The 20,401-nt window shown below is 38.3% G+C and overlaps 1 protein-coding gene across 5 annotated transcripts in view; it reads left to right on the plus strand.

Moving 5' to 3' along the window:
• Positions 1-315: 315 nt before the first annotated feature.
• myo3a (myosin IIIA) overlaps positions 316-20,401 on the plus strand; it is a 75,863-nt gene continuing 55,777 nt past the window's right edge. For 4 of the 5 annotated variants that reach the window (XM_042510532.1, XM_042510534.1, XM_042510535.1 and 1 more), the window contains exons 1-3: positions 316-488; positions 14,569-14,752; positions 17,641-17,775. In XM_042510532.1, the coding sequence (XP_042366466.1) occupies positions 14,585-14,752; positions 17,641-17,775 (303 nt within the window). In that variant the 5' untranslated portion in view covers positions 316-488; positions 14,569-14,584. Of the gene's footprint in view, positions 489-10,921; positions 10,971-14,568; positions 14,753-17,640; positions 17,776-20,401 lie in introns of those variants that run through there. The other variant, XM_042510533.1, reaches the window with a different exon arrangement.

Below are 20,401 nucleotides of genomic sequence, written 5' to 3' on the forward strand. Positions count from 1 at the left end.
GTAGTTTTTATTTTCATACTTTTTTTTGTTTGTTTGTTTGTTTTTAGGACAGAATCAAACCTGCAACTGCTGCAAACAGGACACCTCTATTTCTATTTTATACTTCATGTAACACTAAGAGATGTCTGTTTTTTTCTTCCTGGTGACATTGTGAAGCTCAGGATTTGCCACTGGCAGTGGTAACGCCCCCTTGTGGATTGTCCAATAGATTTAAAATCCTGTTCAACTAATTATCCAATGAGAACTGCTCACCTGCTGCAGGTTGACTATATATATGTGTGTGTGTGTGTCTGTGTTTGCCCAGTTTGACTCTGATGAGGACAGTGGTGCAGAAACCTCAGTTTTTTAGCAGAAGTAGAGCTAAACATTCATCAGTGTGCCCCAGTCCGTCCTTCTCCCGCAGAAAGTCCCTCTCCTGGAGCTGAGAGGCACCTGATTCGGCCTCATGCTGTTGGATGATGCACGGGGAATCTTGTTTCAACTCAAAGGTAAGGCTTGTTGTTTTTAGCCTAGCTGTTTTTTCAGGAAACTTAGGCCCCTACCGACTGCTTGAGTGAGGACTCGGCAGTAAATGACGGTACAGAACAGTTGATAAAACAGTTTTTTCCAAAACTTGTCAGTCACAAACGCAGGATCCTGCACACAAAATATTTCTGTGATCAGCTTTCCCAACTGTGAATGAGTGATTAGACATTTTTTCTACAGCAACTACTTTTACTTTTATATTTCAATTTTATTTCAATTTCTTTATTGAAACAAGAGAGTGGTACATAGAGCAGCACACACACACACACATATATATGTGTGTGTGTGTGAGTGTATATATATGTATATGTAAAGGATCTGAATGCTTCCTCCACCACTGATAACTGCATCATTTTTTGAGACAGAGAAGCTGATGGCATGTGACGTAGAAATATACGCAACACGACAGCACGAAGGAACCCCCCGACCCCACCCTCAAATCCTGTTGGTTATTCATCCAGTGACGCAGGTCACAATCAGACATCCTTAGCACAGAAAAGGAAAATCATTTTGAAGGGGGCTGAATGCAGGCAGACACACAACTCGGGGTGCCTCAAAGTATGTATCAGGATATTTGCCTGATAAAGCAGGGAGGATTTTGAGTTTTTGTCACGTTTTAGGAGTCCACAATGTATTTAGACGTCTGTTTCCTGATGTGGTTCAGCATGTCGTTTGACTCGGCTGATTTTGTCACAGTCCTTGGGGTCGTTTGAAGCAGGATTAGTGACAGGAAGAAAGTGAATGTAAAGAAGAGATGGGAAGGTGGAGGAGTGAAATGACTAAAATGCTACCGGCCATTAACCGCCGATCAGAGCTGTCATATTATGTGGAAACACAGACAGATGGGAGGTTTGGCTGGTGGGGAAATGCTTTCACTATCTGCCGTGATAATGGTCTTGTATTGCTCAATAGGAGTCAGAGTTTTGTGAGAAAGATATGCTCGGGAATATGATGATACACACTGTCTCTGCAAATGATCTGAGGTCCTGCCTGGTTGTATTTTCCATTTTTGGGAAGGAGGGATTCTGTCAGATTAGGGGAAGCTTGGCTATTCTCTTCATTTTGACCTCTATTATGATAACAGATGTTAATTACACAGCGCTGGGTTTCCCAATGAATCTGTTGTTCTCACACGTTGCAGGTTCCCTCTGCATGTCCTTTGCATACTTGCAGAAAATGGCATTGAGTTTTTTGAGCAAAATATACAGTCTTGGTGCACTCTGTGGTGTTCTGGCAGTTTTTTTTGTAGTGTGAACATGTGGGATGAATGCATGAGAGGTGGGTGTTTTTGCTTGCGGCTGTGATTCTCAAGCTGAACTCGGCATCGCTGCCAAACACAGAAAACCATGTACTGCAGCCATATGGAGCAAAAGCCGATTCAGTTTTATCGGCGTGTTCAATATGTTCCCTCCATCAGGGAATTCAGGCACTATAAAATAAGCTGAGGAAGGAGAAACTCAAAGAATTCACTAAAGTCGAAGATTGTACAAATATTTTGGTAAGTTTTGATCCAGCACGAGCTGATGCAGTGCTTCTTTTTGACTGTAAACTTTTAAAACCGTGAAAACAACAAACTTTTATTTGGATTTTCAGTGATGCAAAAATGAAAAAACACTTGGACACGTGTTCTCCTGAAATTTGGGTGGAGAAATGAACACTAAGAGAGCATTTGCATCATCAGCAAGTTATACAACTCCTCTCCAGTGGGAAGAGGACTGAGTCACTGTTGGGACTGCTTAGCATCATGTCATGAACCCCTCTGATTGTACTTATGTGGGATGGCAGCAGAGTGGGCGAGGAAAAGTCAAAAGCAGTTTGTCGTTCATTTCGTATTTTATGCATTTAATTTACTTAGTCACTGAACTATCTGTGCAAGAGGATTTCTTTAAACACTGTGATGGCGTGACTCTATGGACAGCATTGTCTGGCAGTCCACTACGTTTGTGCAGATTGAAATTTTGGTGACTTTCTCTCTTGCACCACCAAGAGGCTGACTTTTGTGTTGTTGTTGTTGTTTAATTGTTGTTGTTGTTTTTTGCGAAATGTCTCAACAACTATTGGATTGCCTTTGCCTGAAATTAGAACTTTCAATTTGTTACACTCTGTTTTCAGTCTCTAACCATTTTTTGGATGAGAGAGATTAGGTTTTCCCTGGCCATGTATCCGCAATAATCTAACTTCAATATAAATCCACACTGATGTGTAGCTGTGCCAACAGCTGTGCCTGTTTTACTAAGCTTTTAGGAGTGGATTGAAGCTAAATAGTAATGACATAGTAATCATATAGTAATGAATGGACTTCTGATTACATATGTAAATTTAGCTATGTGGAAACGAGGCGTTAGTCTTGCTTATGTTTTGTTGAAAGAGAAAAGATAAATCTGTCAAGTTTTTACATAGAAAATGAATTTGGAAGTCCTTCAATGTAAACACAGCAGATTGTAGAAAACAGGTAAACCACAAATTGAATGTCACTTGAACAGGTGAAGTTCACTTCTGCAGAGCTGCGGAGAGTGAACAAATGTCTCAAAGAAGCCCCATGTTAAGATCTGCAATTATAGACGTCTAAATGAAAGTGACAGTTTTGTATTTCAAAGGCTTCTATAGATACAGAGTCATTCAGCCGACTCACGTCCCAAAACCTGCAACAAATTCATTAACATCAAATGCAAACCAAGGCTCATAATCTATTGCTATGCCTCCACAGTTAGATTAGCTTGTGCTCCTCACTGCTGCATTACGCTGAATGAATTTATGCAAACAATTATTTATTATTATCCGATTCTACCCAAAGGCATTTTTCCACGCAGCTGAAATAATCGGCAGACAAGGTGAACTGCTGTAGACTGCATTGTCCTCTGCAGAAACAAAGAATGAGAATACAAAGCAGTGGTAAAGTGTCCCAAATGAAACGATTCCTAACATGCTCATAAACACTTTAATTATCAAGTAAAAAAAACAGTTGGCCACATTCAGAATGAAACTTCATGCGTATATCACGTATACGGACGAGCCAATAATATCCTAATGATCCTTCAATACTCATTTTAAGTGGCTCCTGATATGCTATACGCCACAGCTGGGGAAGTCACGGCCCAGCGGATTGCCACAATGGCAGCCAGTCATTGACGTCGGCCACGGGCCTGTCAGGCATTCACGCCACGTAGCTGCAGCCACAATAGTCTCATCAGTAGCCTTATTCAATCAGTCTTCACAGACGCAGTCGGCTCGGGTGCTGCAGAGGCAGCCGTCCGCTGATCTGCATCACAGAGGCATCAACAATCAGAACGTCCCTCCTTAAATCTCCTTGAAGTGATCTCTGATTTCGCCTGATTGTGTCCGACACTGTGTCATTATTCCACTCGGCGCTCTCGAGTATGACCATGTGATTAGTACAGGGGGAGGACGGAGACAATGGCGTCGTGTTATACTTTTTGTACAAATTGTTTTAGCAGCAGTGGTAAGAAAAATGGGCGGACATGGAAAGGCGTTTGAGTCAAGGGGTTTGAGTGGAAACATTCACCCCATGTAGGTCAGACTACATGGAAATATATATTTACATGCATGTTTGCTAAAAAAAAACAAACAAACACAATTTCAACCTCAGTGTGTAATGGCGGCGCAGCACAGAGCAGGGTCCAGTTGGTTGGGCGTTTACGATGTCAGAAGTGATTCCAGGCCGTTATCGATTTCCACATGTGTACACACACAAAGAGGGGAGAGACTGTTCTAATCAATCCCCTTATCAATCAATCAATCAACCTTCATGAACTGCTGCTTGTCCTTCAAACCAAGCATGCCATCACTGCAGCAAAACTGCTGTTGAAAGCACTCAGATGAGCAGGTCGTGCAAATATTCACCACTTTTCTAAAGCACCCAGCTTTGGCCTGAGAGACCGCAGGAAACGCTTCTTGCTAATCCAAGTTTTTATGTCACGTTTCTATTGTGCAATGTGAAGAGAGTCAGTTTCTCTTTTTTGTGATCAAATTTTTATTTAGTTTTGTGCAGAGTGTAATAATAAATCATATGTACATAGCTGCATCTCATCCATATGTGCCCATATGTTTTGCAGATTTTACAGGTATTGATACTCCAGAAGGAAAGTTAACCTTTTGTCTAACCCTCCCCTCCCCAGCCTACTCCAGCTGGCATAGAATGACCTGTGATGTCAAAGTCGAAAATTAAAATAAATTAATAAATAAATACATTCATTAATAGTAATAGTAATAATAATAACAATACTGATAATAATAATAATAATAATAATAGTTATCATCATTGTTATCATTTAAAAAACACAGAAATAGGAACAATAAAAAGATGATTATGAAAACAAATAAATAAAAATCCTACTAATTTCACCCTAGATTATAATAGTAGTAGTACTATCACTTATAAATGCACTGCATGTACACGTATACTAGATATATGTATTAACATGCCTACACATATATATATATATATAGAGCAGAAACAGATACATCAATACATGTATGCACATCTCACTCCCCTCAGTTTAAAAAAAAGTCAGTCAGTGTCAAGAAGAAAATCGATTCCTGACTTGATATTTGCAGCATTTTGTATATGTGTTTATCAGATTGTGAGCGTCTCTTCACCGTGTAACAATTACATAAGCCAAGTTTGCTTTCATATGTTGATTATTACAGTCTGAAGAAACAACATTCCCAGTGCAGAGATATTCATAATAATGCAGCCAGAGTCTCTTCTAGCCGAGTGGGCTAGAAGAGACCGAATGACTTGTACTTCCAGTGCCACTTAATTTTCAACAACATAATTGTCCTCAACCCCTTACACTGTTTCGAACACATTCACAAATGACTTGTCGGCGGAGTAGGTCTGAAAACATGTCTGAAAGCAGCTACTTTAATTTCAGGTAAGACACTTTGTTCATTAAATCTTTCTAAAGCTAATTATATATTAAAGTGTCTGGCTTAGCTGTTGTGATTGATGTCTTCAAGCAGCTTTGGATTTTCATCAGAGCAATTATTTGGATTTTTAGATGATTTAAATACAAACGGTCTGATAGAGAAGTTGCAACAAAGGGATGGAAATGAGCTTTTGTGCTTCCAGTCAGATTGCATAAGTTTATGCTTATTTGTTTCGGGTTCCTTTTTCTATGACATTTTCTAACAACAAAGTCACGGGATACTCTTAATTTGATTAAAATGATCTTAATTATGATGCTTTTTCAGACACAAAACATGCATGAAATGAGAGGGCTAAAATAAGCACATCAAAGTCGAAGGACGTTCAGTACGCGAGCAGGAGTATTAGATCATGCAGCCATCTTATGTGTTTCATAAGATGAGATATCTCTGGGGTACAGTGTCACTCAGAGAGGATGATTCTTAACGCTGTTGAGACTAGAGGCTGATCGGTGGGTGAGAAGCTCGCAGTGCAGCAGAGCAGTATGTAGGTTACCTGTCAGGAAATTAAGCCTATTAACCGCTTATGTAACATGTCACGCATTTGGCACGCTGGTTCTCATCCAATATTTCATTTGTGACAAAGAGAGGCAGACTTTGTAAAGAGAGTTTACTCATTTTACTCAAGTTATTACTGCTGCAGTGTTACTGTATCCATGCTGGAAAGAAATGTTGCATGACATTTTCATTATAAAAAATATACATTTTCCACTCCACTGTAACTCTAAATCTTTACTTCATGAAAACTTTATTTTTGCTTTTCTAACCACACTTAGTAAATCTTTTCTAAAATACAAGCAAGGGGCATTTTATTTTGTGGGTTTTTTTCAGTAACTCGAGTAGTTTATAGTGCTATCAAAATATCAATTTATCAATGCATATCTATTCTTAGTATTTTAAATGGCATCAATAGTAATTTTCCACAGTATTGATACACTGGTACCAGCTGCGCTTTCTCACTCTGTCTTATTGCTTTTTTTGTGATCAAATTTTAATTTAGTTTTAACAATATAATATAACAATAAATCATACACCAATTAGCTGGCATCGCCATCCATAAAGCCACTAATAAGAGAAATAAATGGGCAGTTGAAATGACAAAATATAAACCACACTAAAAGCAATAATTTTGACAATTGTTCAATTTTACAGACATCTTCCATCATTTGTATTTTTCTGTTCTCAAAGTGGTTTAATAACGAAGCAGAGGTGTGTCCAGTCTGCACACCGAGCTGGACCTTTGCCCACTCTAATCATACGGCTATTATGGCCATCAGTGCATCCCCCATCCTTGGTCTTGGTTCAGCTTCCAGGAGCCATTTGTAAAGCAGCGGAGCAGGAAATGAGGTTGGTTTGCTGCCGTTGCTGAAGCCTGGAGGATGTGCTCAAGGGAGCCACACTTAAGTCTGCTCGTCGATCACGTGGGGTCCCTCCCAGACGGAGAACAAGAGGGGGTCATTGGTAGGGGGTGGAGGTGAAGACAGAGCAGAGAGTCACAGTTTGTTTGTGTGTGTGCGTGTGTAACGGACAGAGACATCAGTGGCCCCCAGATTTATTATTGGCTAAATCCAGGGGCCTGAAGGTGACTGATTGATGAGGCTTTATAGCATGGTCAAACCTCTGGACCTATTGCAGTTTCGTTTTTAGAAAATGAAAAATTGCATCCTCTACTCAGCCGAGTTCTAGTACTGTGTCTTCTTCTTAATTTCCTCTTTCTTTGTCTTTGCAGAGAAAAAAACAAGTCACTCTTTTGTCTGGATGACTTCTTAGAATTTGAGATTACAGTATGAGCATCTGTTGAGATAGCATTTTACCAAAGTATAACTTTTATATGTCAATATATACCTTCTTAAGTTCATAAATTTGAAGATTTTTGACCCATTATCAGCAGGACTACAAACTCTAATCTTTTGTACGTCATTGTTAGTTAACAAGAATTTTTTTCTGTCTGTCTGATGTCAACATGCCTCTGAGTGTTTAGGGGAAAACAATCACTGTGCCATCTGTTAGTCTGTATGATAAATTAATAGCGTCACTGCTTGAGTAATTAGTTTCTGACAGTTTGAGCAGAATCAATAATTTGCAGGGAAAAGTCATAGCGGCATGAAATCTCACTTTTCCACCACATGAAGAGGTTGTCATTGAATGATGTGTCAGGCGCCTCTATTGATGACGGTATTGAAAAACATAGTTTCAAGATTTTGAAATACCCTGGTATACAGTTACACCACCCCAGCCTATTCTCTACCTTTTAGTGGCCTTTTCATTGTTATCTCTGATTAGGTCCACCACATTTACATCTTGGACAAACTTGATGATGGCATTGGAGTTTGTGTGTGTAGAGACAGTACAGCAGGTGGCTCAAAACGCAGTCATGAGGTGCTCCGCTGATCAGATATTATCGATCTGTGCAGTGATTGACATGTTTGTTAACAAATATATCAAAATGAGTGGCAATGATTCATGATATAGTTGTTATATTATAGTTATATTGTAAAAAATGCTTCATCTCACAACCTGAATTTATTTAAGCCAAGGTTCAGATACCATCAGACCCTGAACTGAACTCTCAGTCCAGCTCTGGCTCGGCCCCACAGCAGCTCTCTCCCCAGCAGTGCCGTGTAATGGGACACTGCTAAACGACGCTGAGAGCACTCCAGTGCAGTCATGGCCTACTGCACCTGACTCGCTCCTCGCTGCCGTCCACGCACCCGCCTGTTGTTAGCCTGTCTTCTACAGGGCTTATTTATGACACTATCAGACTCGCTGCCGGCATGTGGACGCTAAAACTAATTATTTAAACTAATTACTTTAGCCCATTGACTTTAGTGTGCTCTGCAATATTGTGTTCCTTATTCTTGATGTATAATACATAGCAAAGGAGGTTTGGGCACACGGGAACTTCACCCTGCTCGTTCTTGCCAATGCTATCAGCCACAGCTGATATACTCAAGCATGTAAATGCACGCAGAGTAAGTATTACAATAACTTTTTTATGCCACTAAATATGCTCATGCTAAAATAGAATAGCATTTATGTGTATTTTTGTTTGGCCAGCCTTAAAAATAGGTGTATCTTTTACTTGCTTCTCTAGTTGAACAGAATGCAAGCATGGCTGCTTCATTTGGGTGCCTTATTTGCAAACTTTGGGAGTGGCTCAGCACATTGCAGCTGTGTGTGTTTACCTGTCTATATAGTATGTGTATGTGTGTGTGTTGGTGTGTGTGTGTGTGTGTGTGCGCGCATGTTTGTATGTGTTTAAATCTATGCTTTACCTGTACCATCCATGTGTATCTGTTGGCTTTGTTCCCTTTCATCATTCATCAAAGGTCAGTAAAAATTGATCATTGCAATTATTTGCCAAAATTTAACTCTGTGAGGAGCAGCATGTCTTAGTGCTTAGTGTGTGACAAAGTTATGTCACTATTAGTTGCTGGGCAGTAGTGAGTCCTTAGTTTTGTTGTTGTCTTTTATAGAGCTGGATGATATGGCTAAAAATAATTACCACAGTAAAAAGTTTTCTATCAGTTTATATCAATAATTAACACAGGAGATTTGGATAATTATTTCTTTCATTTGTGGTTTAAACTTTAAATTAAAAACCTTAAATTATTTATTGTCAGAACACGACAAAAAACAAAAAAACAAAAAAAACAAGCAGCAGAACATTTCACAAATCTGAGGTAGATTCAAAACAATCAAAATGAAAATAATGTAAAGTCTGGTCAGCCTCATCTCAAACATGGTTTAAAATGTTTTGCAGACAGAATAACTTAGAAAAATCTCTACTGTTTTTAGTACTTTCTGTATAAGTTTTAAACCCACAGTGTGTACTTTTGGCTATTTTTCAATCATAACAGTAACAAAAGACAGACTTTGATGACGTTGTGAAGTAGCGTGGGGTCATTTCGTGGCATTAAAAAAAGTCTTGATGATGTGACTCTGGTAGAAATCATGTTCATGCGGGGGGTTTGTTTATGTTCCCTTTAGTCATGTTATGTCATATCATTATAAAAATGAAATAGCCAGTTAGTCACATTAAGTTGCTAATTCACCATTACCATTAGACCACCCATAAAGCTATGAGGCGAATTCACTCCTGAAGGCCAGGGCTGTCATCCGTGCTCAAAACAGTCGCACTAAATATAACTATAAGCGTGTTAAATGTTGTAATGTTATAATGTTACTGTACGCATTAGTGGCTGGTCTCATCTTCTTCTTCTACTACTGCTAGCTCTTTTTGTTAATGGCAGGTGGAAATGAATGTTTAAGGTGTGTTAGCGCCCCCTCTATTGGCGTATGGGTGGTTTAATTATTTCAAGCATTCATCTATCATTTATTATATCTCTATTAAAGGAAATTACATCAAGATAATTATCATTATTTAATCGCACAGCCTTTTATCTGATACATCTGAATACTGGACAGATTTCTTTCTTATGATTAACCCTTTGAAACCTCAGCAAATTGGGTTGGAAAAAAAATGTGTGAAGAAGGCAATGAGCAGTGAAAGAAGAAAGTACCCAAAAATTAACAAGATATTAGTAAAAAAAAAAAAAAAAATACAAGAAAATTATCTGAAATTATTTGGAAAGAAAAAAGATAAAGAAAGTAAAAACAAAAACAAACAAGGCAAACAAGATTTGTGAAATGTGTTTAAAATTGTAATAATTCTGTAAAATAAATGTAAACATAGTTTCTTCCCCTAGAAAGTTTCCCTAGCTTTTTTTTAAAAATAATTTTAGATTTTATTTTATTTCTACTAATCTTTCACAATTTGTGGAACTTTACTGACCAAATTGATTGTCACTTTTTTTCCATGTGTTTGACTGAAATCGCACCAATTTGCTCAAGGTTCAAAAGTTTAAATGATTGTGAAAGACTTTTGAAAGCAGCACAAAAAAAAGATGTAGCTCCAGGTTTCCTAAATTACTATTTAATCAGTCAATCAGCATAGGATTTTTCTGTTTGACGTAGCATTACCATCTTTATCTGCCAGATAAAGATCTGAATGCTTCCATTAGCAGCTTGTGTTCTTTTACAAAACTCATGCACTCCAAGTGAAAGTATTTTTCACTTTGAGCCAGATTATCTTGGCTTGTAGACCAGCAGTCTTCCTGTGCCAAGGTTAAGCCGAAACTTTAACCCACTCATCAGCGTCACAGATTAGTCCGCGGCGGTCCTTGTTTGCCAAATGGATCTTCTGTTTCCTCTATGAGCTTCAAGTGGCCAAACCTCTGCTTAGAACATCATTCAGATCAGAAAGCACATTTCCACTTAGGACCCTTTGAGTGTGATTTATCTTCAGTTTTCATGGTAAACAATGAGATTCTTTATATTCTTTATTTCAGAACCACAGCAGTGCATCCGTTCATACAGTAAATGCATGCTCAGTCATACATGTGCAGTTCATTATTTGCACACAGACTGCGGTTAATGCCACATCCCTGAGCAACTAACTTAAAGTGACAAGCAGCCAGTGCTCCAGGGTGGAAAAGGTTAGATAACCCCACACAAACACACAAACACACATACACACACACCGTCTCTTCTAAGGGGTCATTTCCCTGCAGCCTGTGCTCCTGTCGGAGGTGTCCAGTGCGAGTCCTTAGGTTTCGGCCTCCTGTCTCATATGTCACAGCATGTTGTCACATATAGAGGCAGTGATGTTTTATTGAAGAAGGCTGCAGGTAACTCAGACACTGTACATTAGGCTAACATGAGTGCAATTACCTACACATGGATGCACATGTACAGGTGTCTAATCACTCTGCATAGGTAATGCCTGATAATATCTCTGCAAAACAATGTATGTATGCCAGTTTTACCTTGGAGGGATTCATTCACAGTGAACCAGTCAAACTGATTTAACTCTTTGAAACTAGTGCAAATTGGCTTGATTTTTGTTTTTTAACATAGAAAGAAGGCAATGAGCAATGCAAGAAGATAAGACCCAAAAATTTGCAAAAAAATTAGAAAAAACTTAAAAAAAACCAAAACATAACAAAAAAAAAAGGGATTTCCACAGTCATGGAGAATCTGTAAAAGTCATGGAACCTCCTTGTCCTATTTTCCAGGCCTGGAAATGTCATGGAATTAATAAAAATCATTGGACATTTTGAAAGAAATGGAAATTTGTTGTGTGCAATAAAATTATGAATCATGAAATTGAATTATGAAGTTTAAAGGAGAATGTTTTTTACTTCAGTCATTGTTTTTACAACAAGTCATATATAGACTCAAAAGCAATTGATTTTATTATCTACCAAAGTTTAATTTGCATTTGTAATATTATATATATATATATATATATATATATATATATATATATATATATATATATATTTTCCTTGCCTTTCTAAATATGTAATTATGATAATTACAAATCTAATTTTTCCCTAGGTCTTTTCTTTTTTTTCTCTAGAAATTTTTCCCACCTTATTTTTTTTTTTTTTTTACAAAAAAATAATAAGATTTATAAAATTAATTTCTTGTGATTTTTGGAACATTTCTTACCAGGGTGCTCATTGCCTTTTTTTCCCATATTTTCGTAAGAAATTGCACCAGTTTTCTCAGTGTTAAAAGGGTTAAAACAATACAATAATTAATAATAATAATTAATTAATTAAATATAAATAGTTTAGATAAAATTACTGCTGAAAAGTGAATCTGAGAGGCAATTTTCCCTTGAACATAAATAAAGTGACCACCAATAATAAAAGGAGGAGCGGCCCTCTGTAGCACTGTGCGCTTAGGGCCTCTAACCAGCTTTCCTTTTGTGTATGAATGGGCGTCTATATGGGGAAAGGCTCACGCTGCAGCAGTGGCTAATTCCCGCTAATCCCACTGTATCTCCTACCACTTAGAGATGGTTTCCAATGGCAGCTCTGGAGCAGGGGAATTGCTAGTGAGATTAGCTCACGTTAGCTCCTCCTCTGTGGTTTACAGTCACAGCCAGGCCAGGCTGGCCCACCACTGCGTCCATGCTAACCTTTTGCACAGAAATGGATTAACTATTTTTCCAAAAATGTTTCAAGTCTTATTTGGACAACCATGTAAGTTCGTCTCAGTTTATTCTGCTGTTGTTATGTTTTTAGCTTTCTGTGGATGTTGAATGCAAATCTGAGAGGGCACCCTTGTCTTGAAGGGTATTTAAACAGTGTTTAGAGGAGTTTGTGTAGGATTTAGCAGCGTGTTCCTTTACATGGTAAGTTGTTGGTGCTGGCTATCTGTCCTTTGCGCATTTCCATGCAAAGATACAATCCTGTTGTATTTGTAATTGCATCTAATAACCTTGTGTTTATAGTATTGCATCATGATTTTGAACACTGTAACAAATATTACGATAAAAAAGACAACATGGTGGCACTTTGCCTCGCTCTAACAGTAGGACAGTTTAAGTAGAGATGCACGATATTGCATTTTTTGTAGATACCCAAAATACTTATTTATAGGCTTGCAAATCGCAAATACTTTCCTTAATTGATTATTGGCAAATTTAATACATGACTAATTGTTATTGGAAAAAAATGTTAAAATTTATTCTTGTTTTGCTTATTTCAAAGAATACCAAATTTGTTTTTCCTCAATTTAAGCTCACAGCAACATATTTCATATACTTTGACATAATTGCGTAGCCTATCGATTTATTGATTAAATTTCATATGTTCAATTAAATTCTTGACAGCAGATTAATCAATTGTCAACTAACTGTTATTATGCCTCATAACAACTCATTTGGCCTATAACCTATACCAGTTTCGATATATCCACTTTTTCTTTTTATCAACAAGTGTCTTCTGTAGTGGAATTATCATCATATTTTGCATGTGTACTCTTATTGTGATGATGCACCAGCAGATTGGGACATAAAATACAATGCTTTTCAATGTATATGACATTCATTCATTGCAAAATAACAAAGAGCATGTTGACTGATTTGGATATTTCACTTTAAAGCCAATTCCAGCCAATACTAGTAAGTGACCGATATATTGTGTATCCTTTACTTTAAGAGTTAAGAGGCAAAACATGTTTCAAAGGTAGACTATGGCCTGCAAAATCACAATTCTACAGTTGTCAGTTATCACATGCTATTTTTGAAAATGTTTATGTAAGTGTGATTTGCAATCTTAAATTGGCCTTCATAAAGCAGTGTTAAAAGTTGTCAAAAATGACAACTTCTCGCAGTTTAAATGGCAAATTGTTAACTGTGAAATTGGAGAAAGCTACTTATGACTGAAAGCCATGATGCATCAGTGTTTATATTGCTTTTAAATCTCCTATTAAAAAAAACAGCTGGATGTCACCATGAGTCAGCCCTGCACCAGAAAACGCATCATGTTACCAGAGCCTAGTTACAGTGTGTTTGATGCAACATGATTGGAGGAAACATCAGCCCTGAAATAACTACATACCCAGTCCTCTGAGGTACAGATGAGTCAAAGACAATGCTGAGTTTGTTGTCTTCTTTGTTGCATGAGAATACAGTGCAACATTACACCCTCTGTCAGGGATTTATCCCACTTTGAGCTCTAACCAACCTCTGACAATGTACCTCAGAAGCCTCCATTGACATCCAGCTCATACAGCTACAGGGCTGCTAAGTGTAAAGGAGGGTGAGCACATGTTTACTGCATGTGTGTCTGTGTGTTTGAGTATCATGCAGCTCTATGGAATCACCAAAAATTAACTCCCAGTTATCCAGCTACAACTGGATTATCCTCCAGCTCAACACTTGATGGGCCTCCAGTTTAATTCCCAAACAAACCAGCATGACAGTGCTTTGATCACCTGACAAGCCACTCATCTGCTTACACTTATGTACAGTTTAGCCAGCGTTATTTAACTGGAAGTGCATTGAATGTTGTATTTATAACTGATAGAAAGGTAATATTAAAGATAAAATAATTCTATTGTCTTGTGTTTTTGATTATTATTTTATTTTTCTATTGTCTTTGTCGGTGAGCTTCATTAAAAAATTTGGATTGGATTGCATTTTGGATTAATTAGCTCAGACATAGTCAAGTGTAACATGCTCTCTGACAGCTGCCATCTCTGTCTTCTAATATTGACCCATGTGTTTTTCTGTCACAGGAGATCTCTCCTGAAGATGTTTCCACAATCAGGGAAATCGATTGTCTTCGACAACTTTCCAGATCCCACAGACGCCTGGGACATCATCGAGACAATCGGGAAAGGGACGTACGGTAAAGTCTACAAAGTGCTCAACAAACTTGATGGAAGTAAAGCGGCTGTAAAGATACTGGACCCCATCCATGTAAGTTGACTTTCTACTCTAAAACATAAATGTATTTCAGTTTAAGTTACTTATTTGTTTACTGCTTTTAGTCAAAAATTAACATGTTTCAGAGCCATTTTGGATCATGTCCTCACTCTGTGCCATGCACGTGTAGTAGTCAGTGCTTGTTAACGCAGGTATAAGCTTGAGGTGTGTTTACGCCTTTGGTGGAGGCGCAGGACTGACAAGCTGCTGTCTTACAGCTTTATGTCTCTTAGATTTAAAGTATCTGTATTTTAGAGATTTAGACACCAACACAGATGAGATCTGGTCAACCGTTCTTTCTCTTGCTTGTTTGTTTACTTTCAGTTATTAAGTCAGTATATATACTTTTTTAAAGTATATTTTTTATGTTTTTACAAACAGCTCTTTTTAGTGAACATATTAATTATGTGGTCTCAGGTTTAGGTTAGTGTTGTATACTTTTTATTTTTTATTACTTGGCTGCAGTCCACAACCCCCACAACACAAAATTTTGCATTTTACTAAAGATTTCCTGGTCACATTTTTTCCGCCCCGATCCTGATCTGAGTCATTTAATATTTAGTATCTGCTGATAACGAGTCTCAACCCGATACCTCTATTTTCTTAAATAATAAAACTGCACAGTTGTACTTCAGAGTTATTAAAAACAATCCAATATATATGCCTGAAAATTGTATAGCTCTGCACATGTTTTTAATTTTCATTTACTTACTTTTTCTTTTTTTTTTTTTTTTTTTTTACAAAAACAGCGTATACAATGGCAAACCCTTCCTTTTAGTCTTTTTGGACTTGTCCCTGTCTCAAAGGAACTGCTCTGCTCTGTCCCAGAGTTTGTACTCACAAGTGTTTATTGTTTCAGTGCAGCATTTGTTAGCCCACCTGAAAATCTTGTATTCTGTTGAGTCTTTATTTTCATTGTCTACATGTTTTACACAGATCAGGCAACATTAATGTATTACTTAGTTGGCTTTTCATCTGCAGGACTATTGTTGCACTTGCAGTGGTGTGGTTGTTGTAAGCTCTGCACCTGTTTCTCTCTTCTTACCACAGTGAAGCACCATTCGCTATAGATGACTGTATAATGCAAGCGAATCTCACACTGAACTGAAATTAAACGAGTGATCTTAACTTTGGCAAATAACCAAAATGAACAGTTGCATACTGTGATTTGTTGTTTATGGTGTGTGGTGTTTTGCTACGGCCAGAGCTCAGACCCTTCAACACACACTCACGGGAGCTCAGCAGAGACGGAGAGACAGACAGCAGAGAGTTGGAGAGTTGGTGACGGCTGGTCTCTGTGTTGCTGTACATGACAAAGGATGTTATTGGGCTCAATAATCTCGATATAGCTGATCTTGATCAGCAGAAAATGCCTTGATTGGTCCAAATACCATTCTTTGTGATCATATCAGGACATCCCTACATTTTAGGCTTTTATATCATACCCTTAACTCATGTTTACTCCCATGAGTATCATATCATAATGACTTTAGAAATGCACCAGTATAGTTAACAATGAAAAGGCTCGACTGAGGGCCCTTACCACCATAAAAGGATGTAACCCTTTTATATTGACGAAATGGTGGAATAGGTGCACAAAGTTATGGAAAGTGTTGACAGATGTGATATGTCATCAGCATAGTGACTGACTCAGCCCTTCACCTTCTTCCATCTTCAACATTTATCTGAGTAAATTGCCTCTGATTAATTGTTCATCATCAGTTGGATCTGTCACAGCAGTACTCTGATAATTTGCTGCTTTGTTTGTACAGGGTGTTCAGCATTGAGCCAAAACATGTTTGGCACCTTTGCAGAAGTGTGTGAAGCTAATTTGGCCTAAAGCCTGAACATTTTGACACAGAGAAGAGATACGTGATGCTACTTCTGGCAGCGTGTCTGATCCATCCTATAAAGCAGAGATTACACTCTACAGTCACAAGATTACAGAACGTTACTGGGCAGGAGGTACTGCTATCAATAAAAGACAGGGAAAAGAACAAATAACGGGGGCTTTCATAGGTTTTATGGCTATGCTGCTTATCTATTTTAGACTAAAGTAAAGTTATTGCCATTGATGATTTTATGTTATGGTGCCATTGTACTTCCTCTGTTGTCTGTTTTGAAGGTACAGTGAACTGTATGGCTTATTTAGCAGCTCTAATGAGCAGCGATTTGCATTTATTAAATCCAGCCTTCATGTTAATAAAAGTCTCATTAGTCTTTTGTGGATTTGTTACTCTTTCTCATTATTGAGATTATCTACAGATCAGTAGCCTGTGAGGACCATCATTACCGTCATTTTAATCACTGTGATTATTTAATGTATAGACTTATTACACATAGTACAACTATATTAAGTAACCCCATCATGCTACAGTATGCTTGGTTTCAGGTTATGATGTTTTTGAGGCATTGCAGGATAATATTTGAATTTTTGTTTAAGTGACATTGCCATTTTTGGTACTGTCAAGTGTTTTTACTTGAGTTGCTGGACAAACAGTGCAGTGGCGGCTCGCAATTCAGGGTCTGGACTCCATGTCAAGTCACAAGATAAATCTGAGGGATCACAAGACAGAATCAAACCATCTTTTTATTTTTGATTTATTCTTTTTTTTTATTTTTTATTTTTTGTTTTTTTCTTTATTTCTATTATTTGTTACCTGCCAAGGGATTACAGATGTAAATTAGCAGTTCTCCTAAATTGGGCATATTTACATTTGTATTTTAAACTGATATTCATTAATATGCCTTGTCCCTTTTAAATAAACATTAAATTAAATTAAAATTACAAAAGAAAATAATGTTTTGTTTTTCTCATGATTTTTCAGGTGACAAAATGTGTCTGCCTTATCATTTTAACTGACGCTGTCGTTGTTTTTCAGGATATTGATGAGGAGATCGAAGCAGAGTACAACATCCTCAAAGCTCTCTCTGACCACGCCAATGTTGTCAAATTCTACGGGATGTACTACAAGAAAGACGTGAAATGCGGAGACCAGCTATGGCTAGTACTAGAGGTAGGAACACTTAATATATTTTAATAGAAAATCCACCATATGTTTGCCGCAACCTATATGTTTGACTAGGACCTTAAATAGCATTTGTTTGTGTATTGTGGCTGCACCGTGCAGACAAAGAGCGTATAAGTGCAGATTAAAGGTCCGGTTCTACATCTCACAGCATGTCTCGCCGGGTATATGCAGCGGTGACCAAATCTGCTGGGATTATGTAACAGTTTAAGCCACCCTGGGCAGTCTAGGAGTTTACTTATAGGCCACCTGGGGGATTTGGTCTCAGGCCAACAACATGGATGTGTTGGGGGTGGAGGTGAGCTCGCGTGACATGGGCGCCCTGCTGAGAGCAGCAGAGCAGGGATTTCGGTTTGCAGGGGCTGTCGGAGTGTATTAGTTCATACACCTACTGTGGCAGGTTGGAGCAAATGCCTCCTGTTGTTGGTTTCTGTTATTTGGATTTTTGGGTAGAAAATGCTCAAATGTTGCAAAGGATTAAACATATTTTTCGGTTGCTGGTGCACTTGGATTTTTATATGCAAACTGCTTAAGCAAGTCACTTTGCCAAATTGGCAACTGAATCCAAAAAAAGGTAGAGACTGCTTTCTTGCACGTGGTGATGCAGGTATGAATTTGTGAAAGTTCAAGGGGACCTTGCTCCTGCTTGCTGTGCATCTGAAAAACCCTTGCCTCCAGCTCCCCTGTTCTCCATCTTTCATATTTCATCGCCCACTGTAGCCCTTTTCAAATGTCAGCCTCCAGACAAACATGTAATGGAGGTCAACCTTAGAGGAGGGAAAGTGTTTGTGGGGTCTGACACGGTGGCCAATGTGGGTTTTCTTTTCCTTTTGACTTTCTGATCATGTAATTTATGTTCCTGCTTTGATAGGGAGCAGTACAGGCCTGCACATATCTGGTAAACATGGTCAGCAAACTTAAAGGAAGGTTGATGAGGAATAACGCAGGTAGAGTGGCTCAGCTATGGTCCGAAAGGCGTTTGAAATAGTTTTTTTATAGTTTATAGTTTTTTTAATAGTTTTTTTTTTTTTTTTTTAACGTAACATATATTTAGTCACACGTATCTTCTTGCCTCTGGGTTGACTGGTCTACCACACATCCAGACTGTGTGGTAGACCAATCAATCAATCAACCAAAGTCCCAAGTTCTACATTCTGTTTTTGACCATACTAATAGTGCCCTGCATTTTGCCATTGTTCTCAATGTGAACGCACTCATGCACCCAAAATAGCAAGTATACGAAAGTACAGAAGTGTCCAATTTGAGACACAGTGTAAAACAGAACTGAATATGCACCACTGCTTTGGATTTTGCAAACATTGTATTCTTTTATAGAGTAATTTAAAAATAATATCATCAAACAATAACATTTCATGAGCTGATTAAAAAAAAATCTCCAGTTCCCCTTCCCATGCATACCCAACACATCCTTTCAAAACCCCATCCCTACACACTAAAAACTGAGTACCAAAAGCATCAAGCTTGGGGGGAAAAATATAATGTAACAGATGCAACAAAAAAAACAAAGTTTTTTGTGTGCATCTTAAAATTCCAGTATACCATTTAATTATACAACCCTTATTGGATTGTGCGTGCATGCATTTGCTTCCAACAAAGGAACTCTTTCTGACCTCATCTTGAAAGGAAACCTCTATCAACTGTGTTCCACATTGTGCTGTTCCTTCTTCCGTTATCGGGTACAGCAGAGCCAGAACACAGAGAACACAGTGTCCATATTTCTGTAATTCAAGCTTAGTGGGCTTTGCATCAACAGCAGCCGTGTTATGTTAACCCAGTAGATAGTTTTCACCTCTCCAGCTTGTGTTTCTTTCCCTTTTCATCACCGTCCTTCCTCCTGACCTTTGCAGAGAACCCTGCAGTTACTTTGCTCAGATATCAAGTACAGTCTTAGATGCTTGATTATCATTATTGGAAAACAAACACCTTTATCTGATAACGTTTTTATTTTGTACTGTACTGATTGTTAGTGTTGTATTATGTTTTTTTAAACCATTGGGACTCATTTCCTTTGAGTATGAATTCAAATCTAGTATTAGGAGAGTTCACTTTGCTACTTTGTTTACTCCCCTTCCCCTCTGTGGTTTGCATATCCATTTTCCAAATTTCCCTTGCAAAAATCTGCAGCCAGCAGTCCAAAGCTGGTGGCTAATCCTGAGGCTGAAATCACTGCCTGACAGTTTAGCTAGTGGCTGTTTGGAGCTGTGTATGTGCCTCTGTGTGTGTGTGTGTGTGTGTGTGTGTGTGTGCTCTGAAGTAGATGCACATGGGGTTTTAGCAGTGAAGAGACAGGAAAGCAGGGAGCGAGGTGGTCATTCACCATGGTTACTGTCCCTCCTTTCTAAACTGTAATTTTCCATCCTTTAGCTCTGCTGAGAGGAGCCTTTCTCTGCTCTGCTCCGACAGCAGACCGCTCATTATGAACAGAATACATACAAATTGCATCCTTCACTTTGTTAGCCCCTCATTGGGGTCTGCGAGCTTTTGGCTTTGCCTCTGTAGTGTGCTCCTTTATGATAGCGGATGTGGGCAGAGATGAGCAAGCTTTCATGTATGATGGCCTTATTCTGCTCCCACAGAGCTCAAACATACTTCA

This window comes from Plectropomus leopardus, chromosome 21 (genome assembly GCF_008729295.1).
Source record: "Plectropomus leopardus isolate mb chromosome 21, YSFRI_Pleo_2.0, whole genome shotgun sequence".
Taxonomy (NCBI): domain Eukaryota; kingdom Metazoa; phylum Chordata; class Actinopteri; order Perciformes; family Serranidae; genus Plectropomus; species Plectropomus leopardus.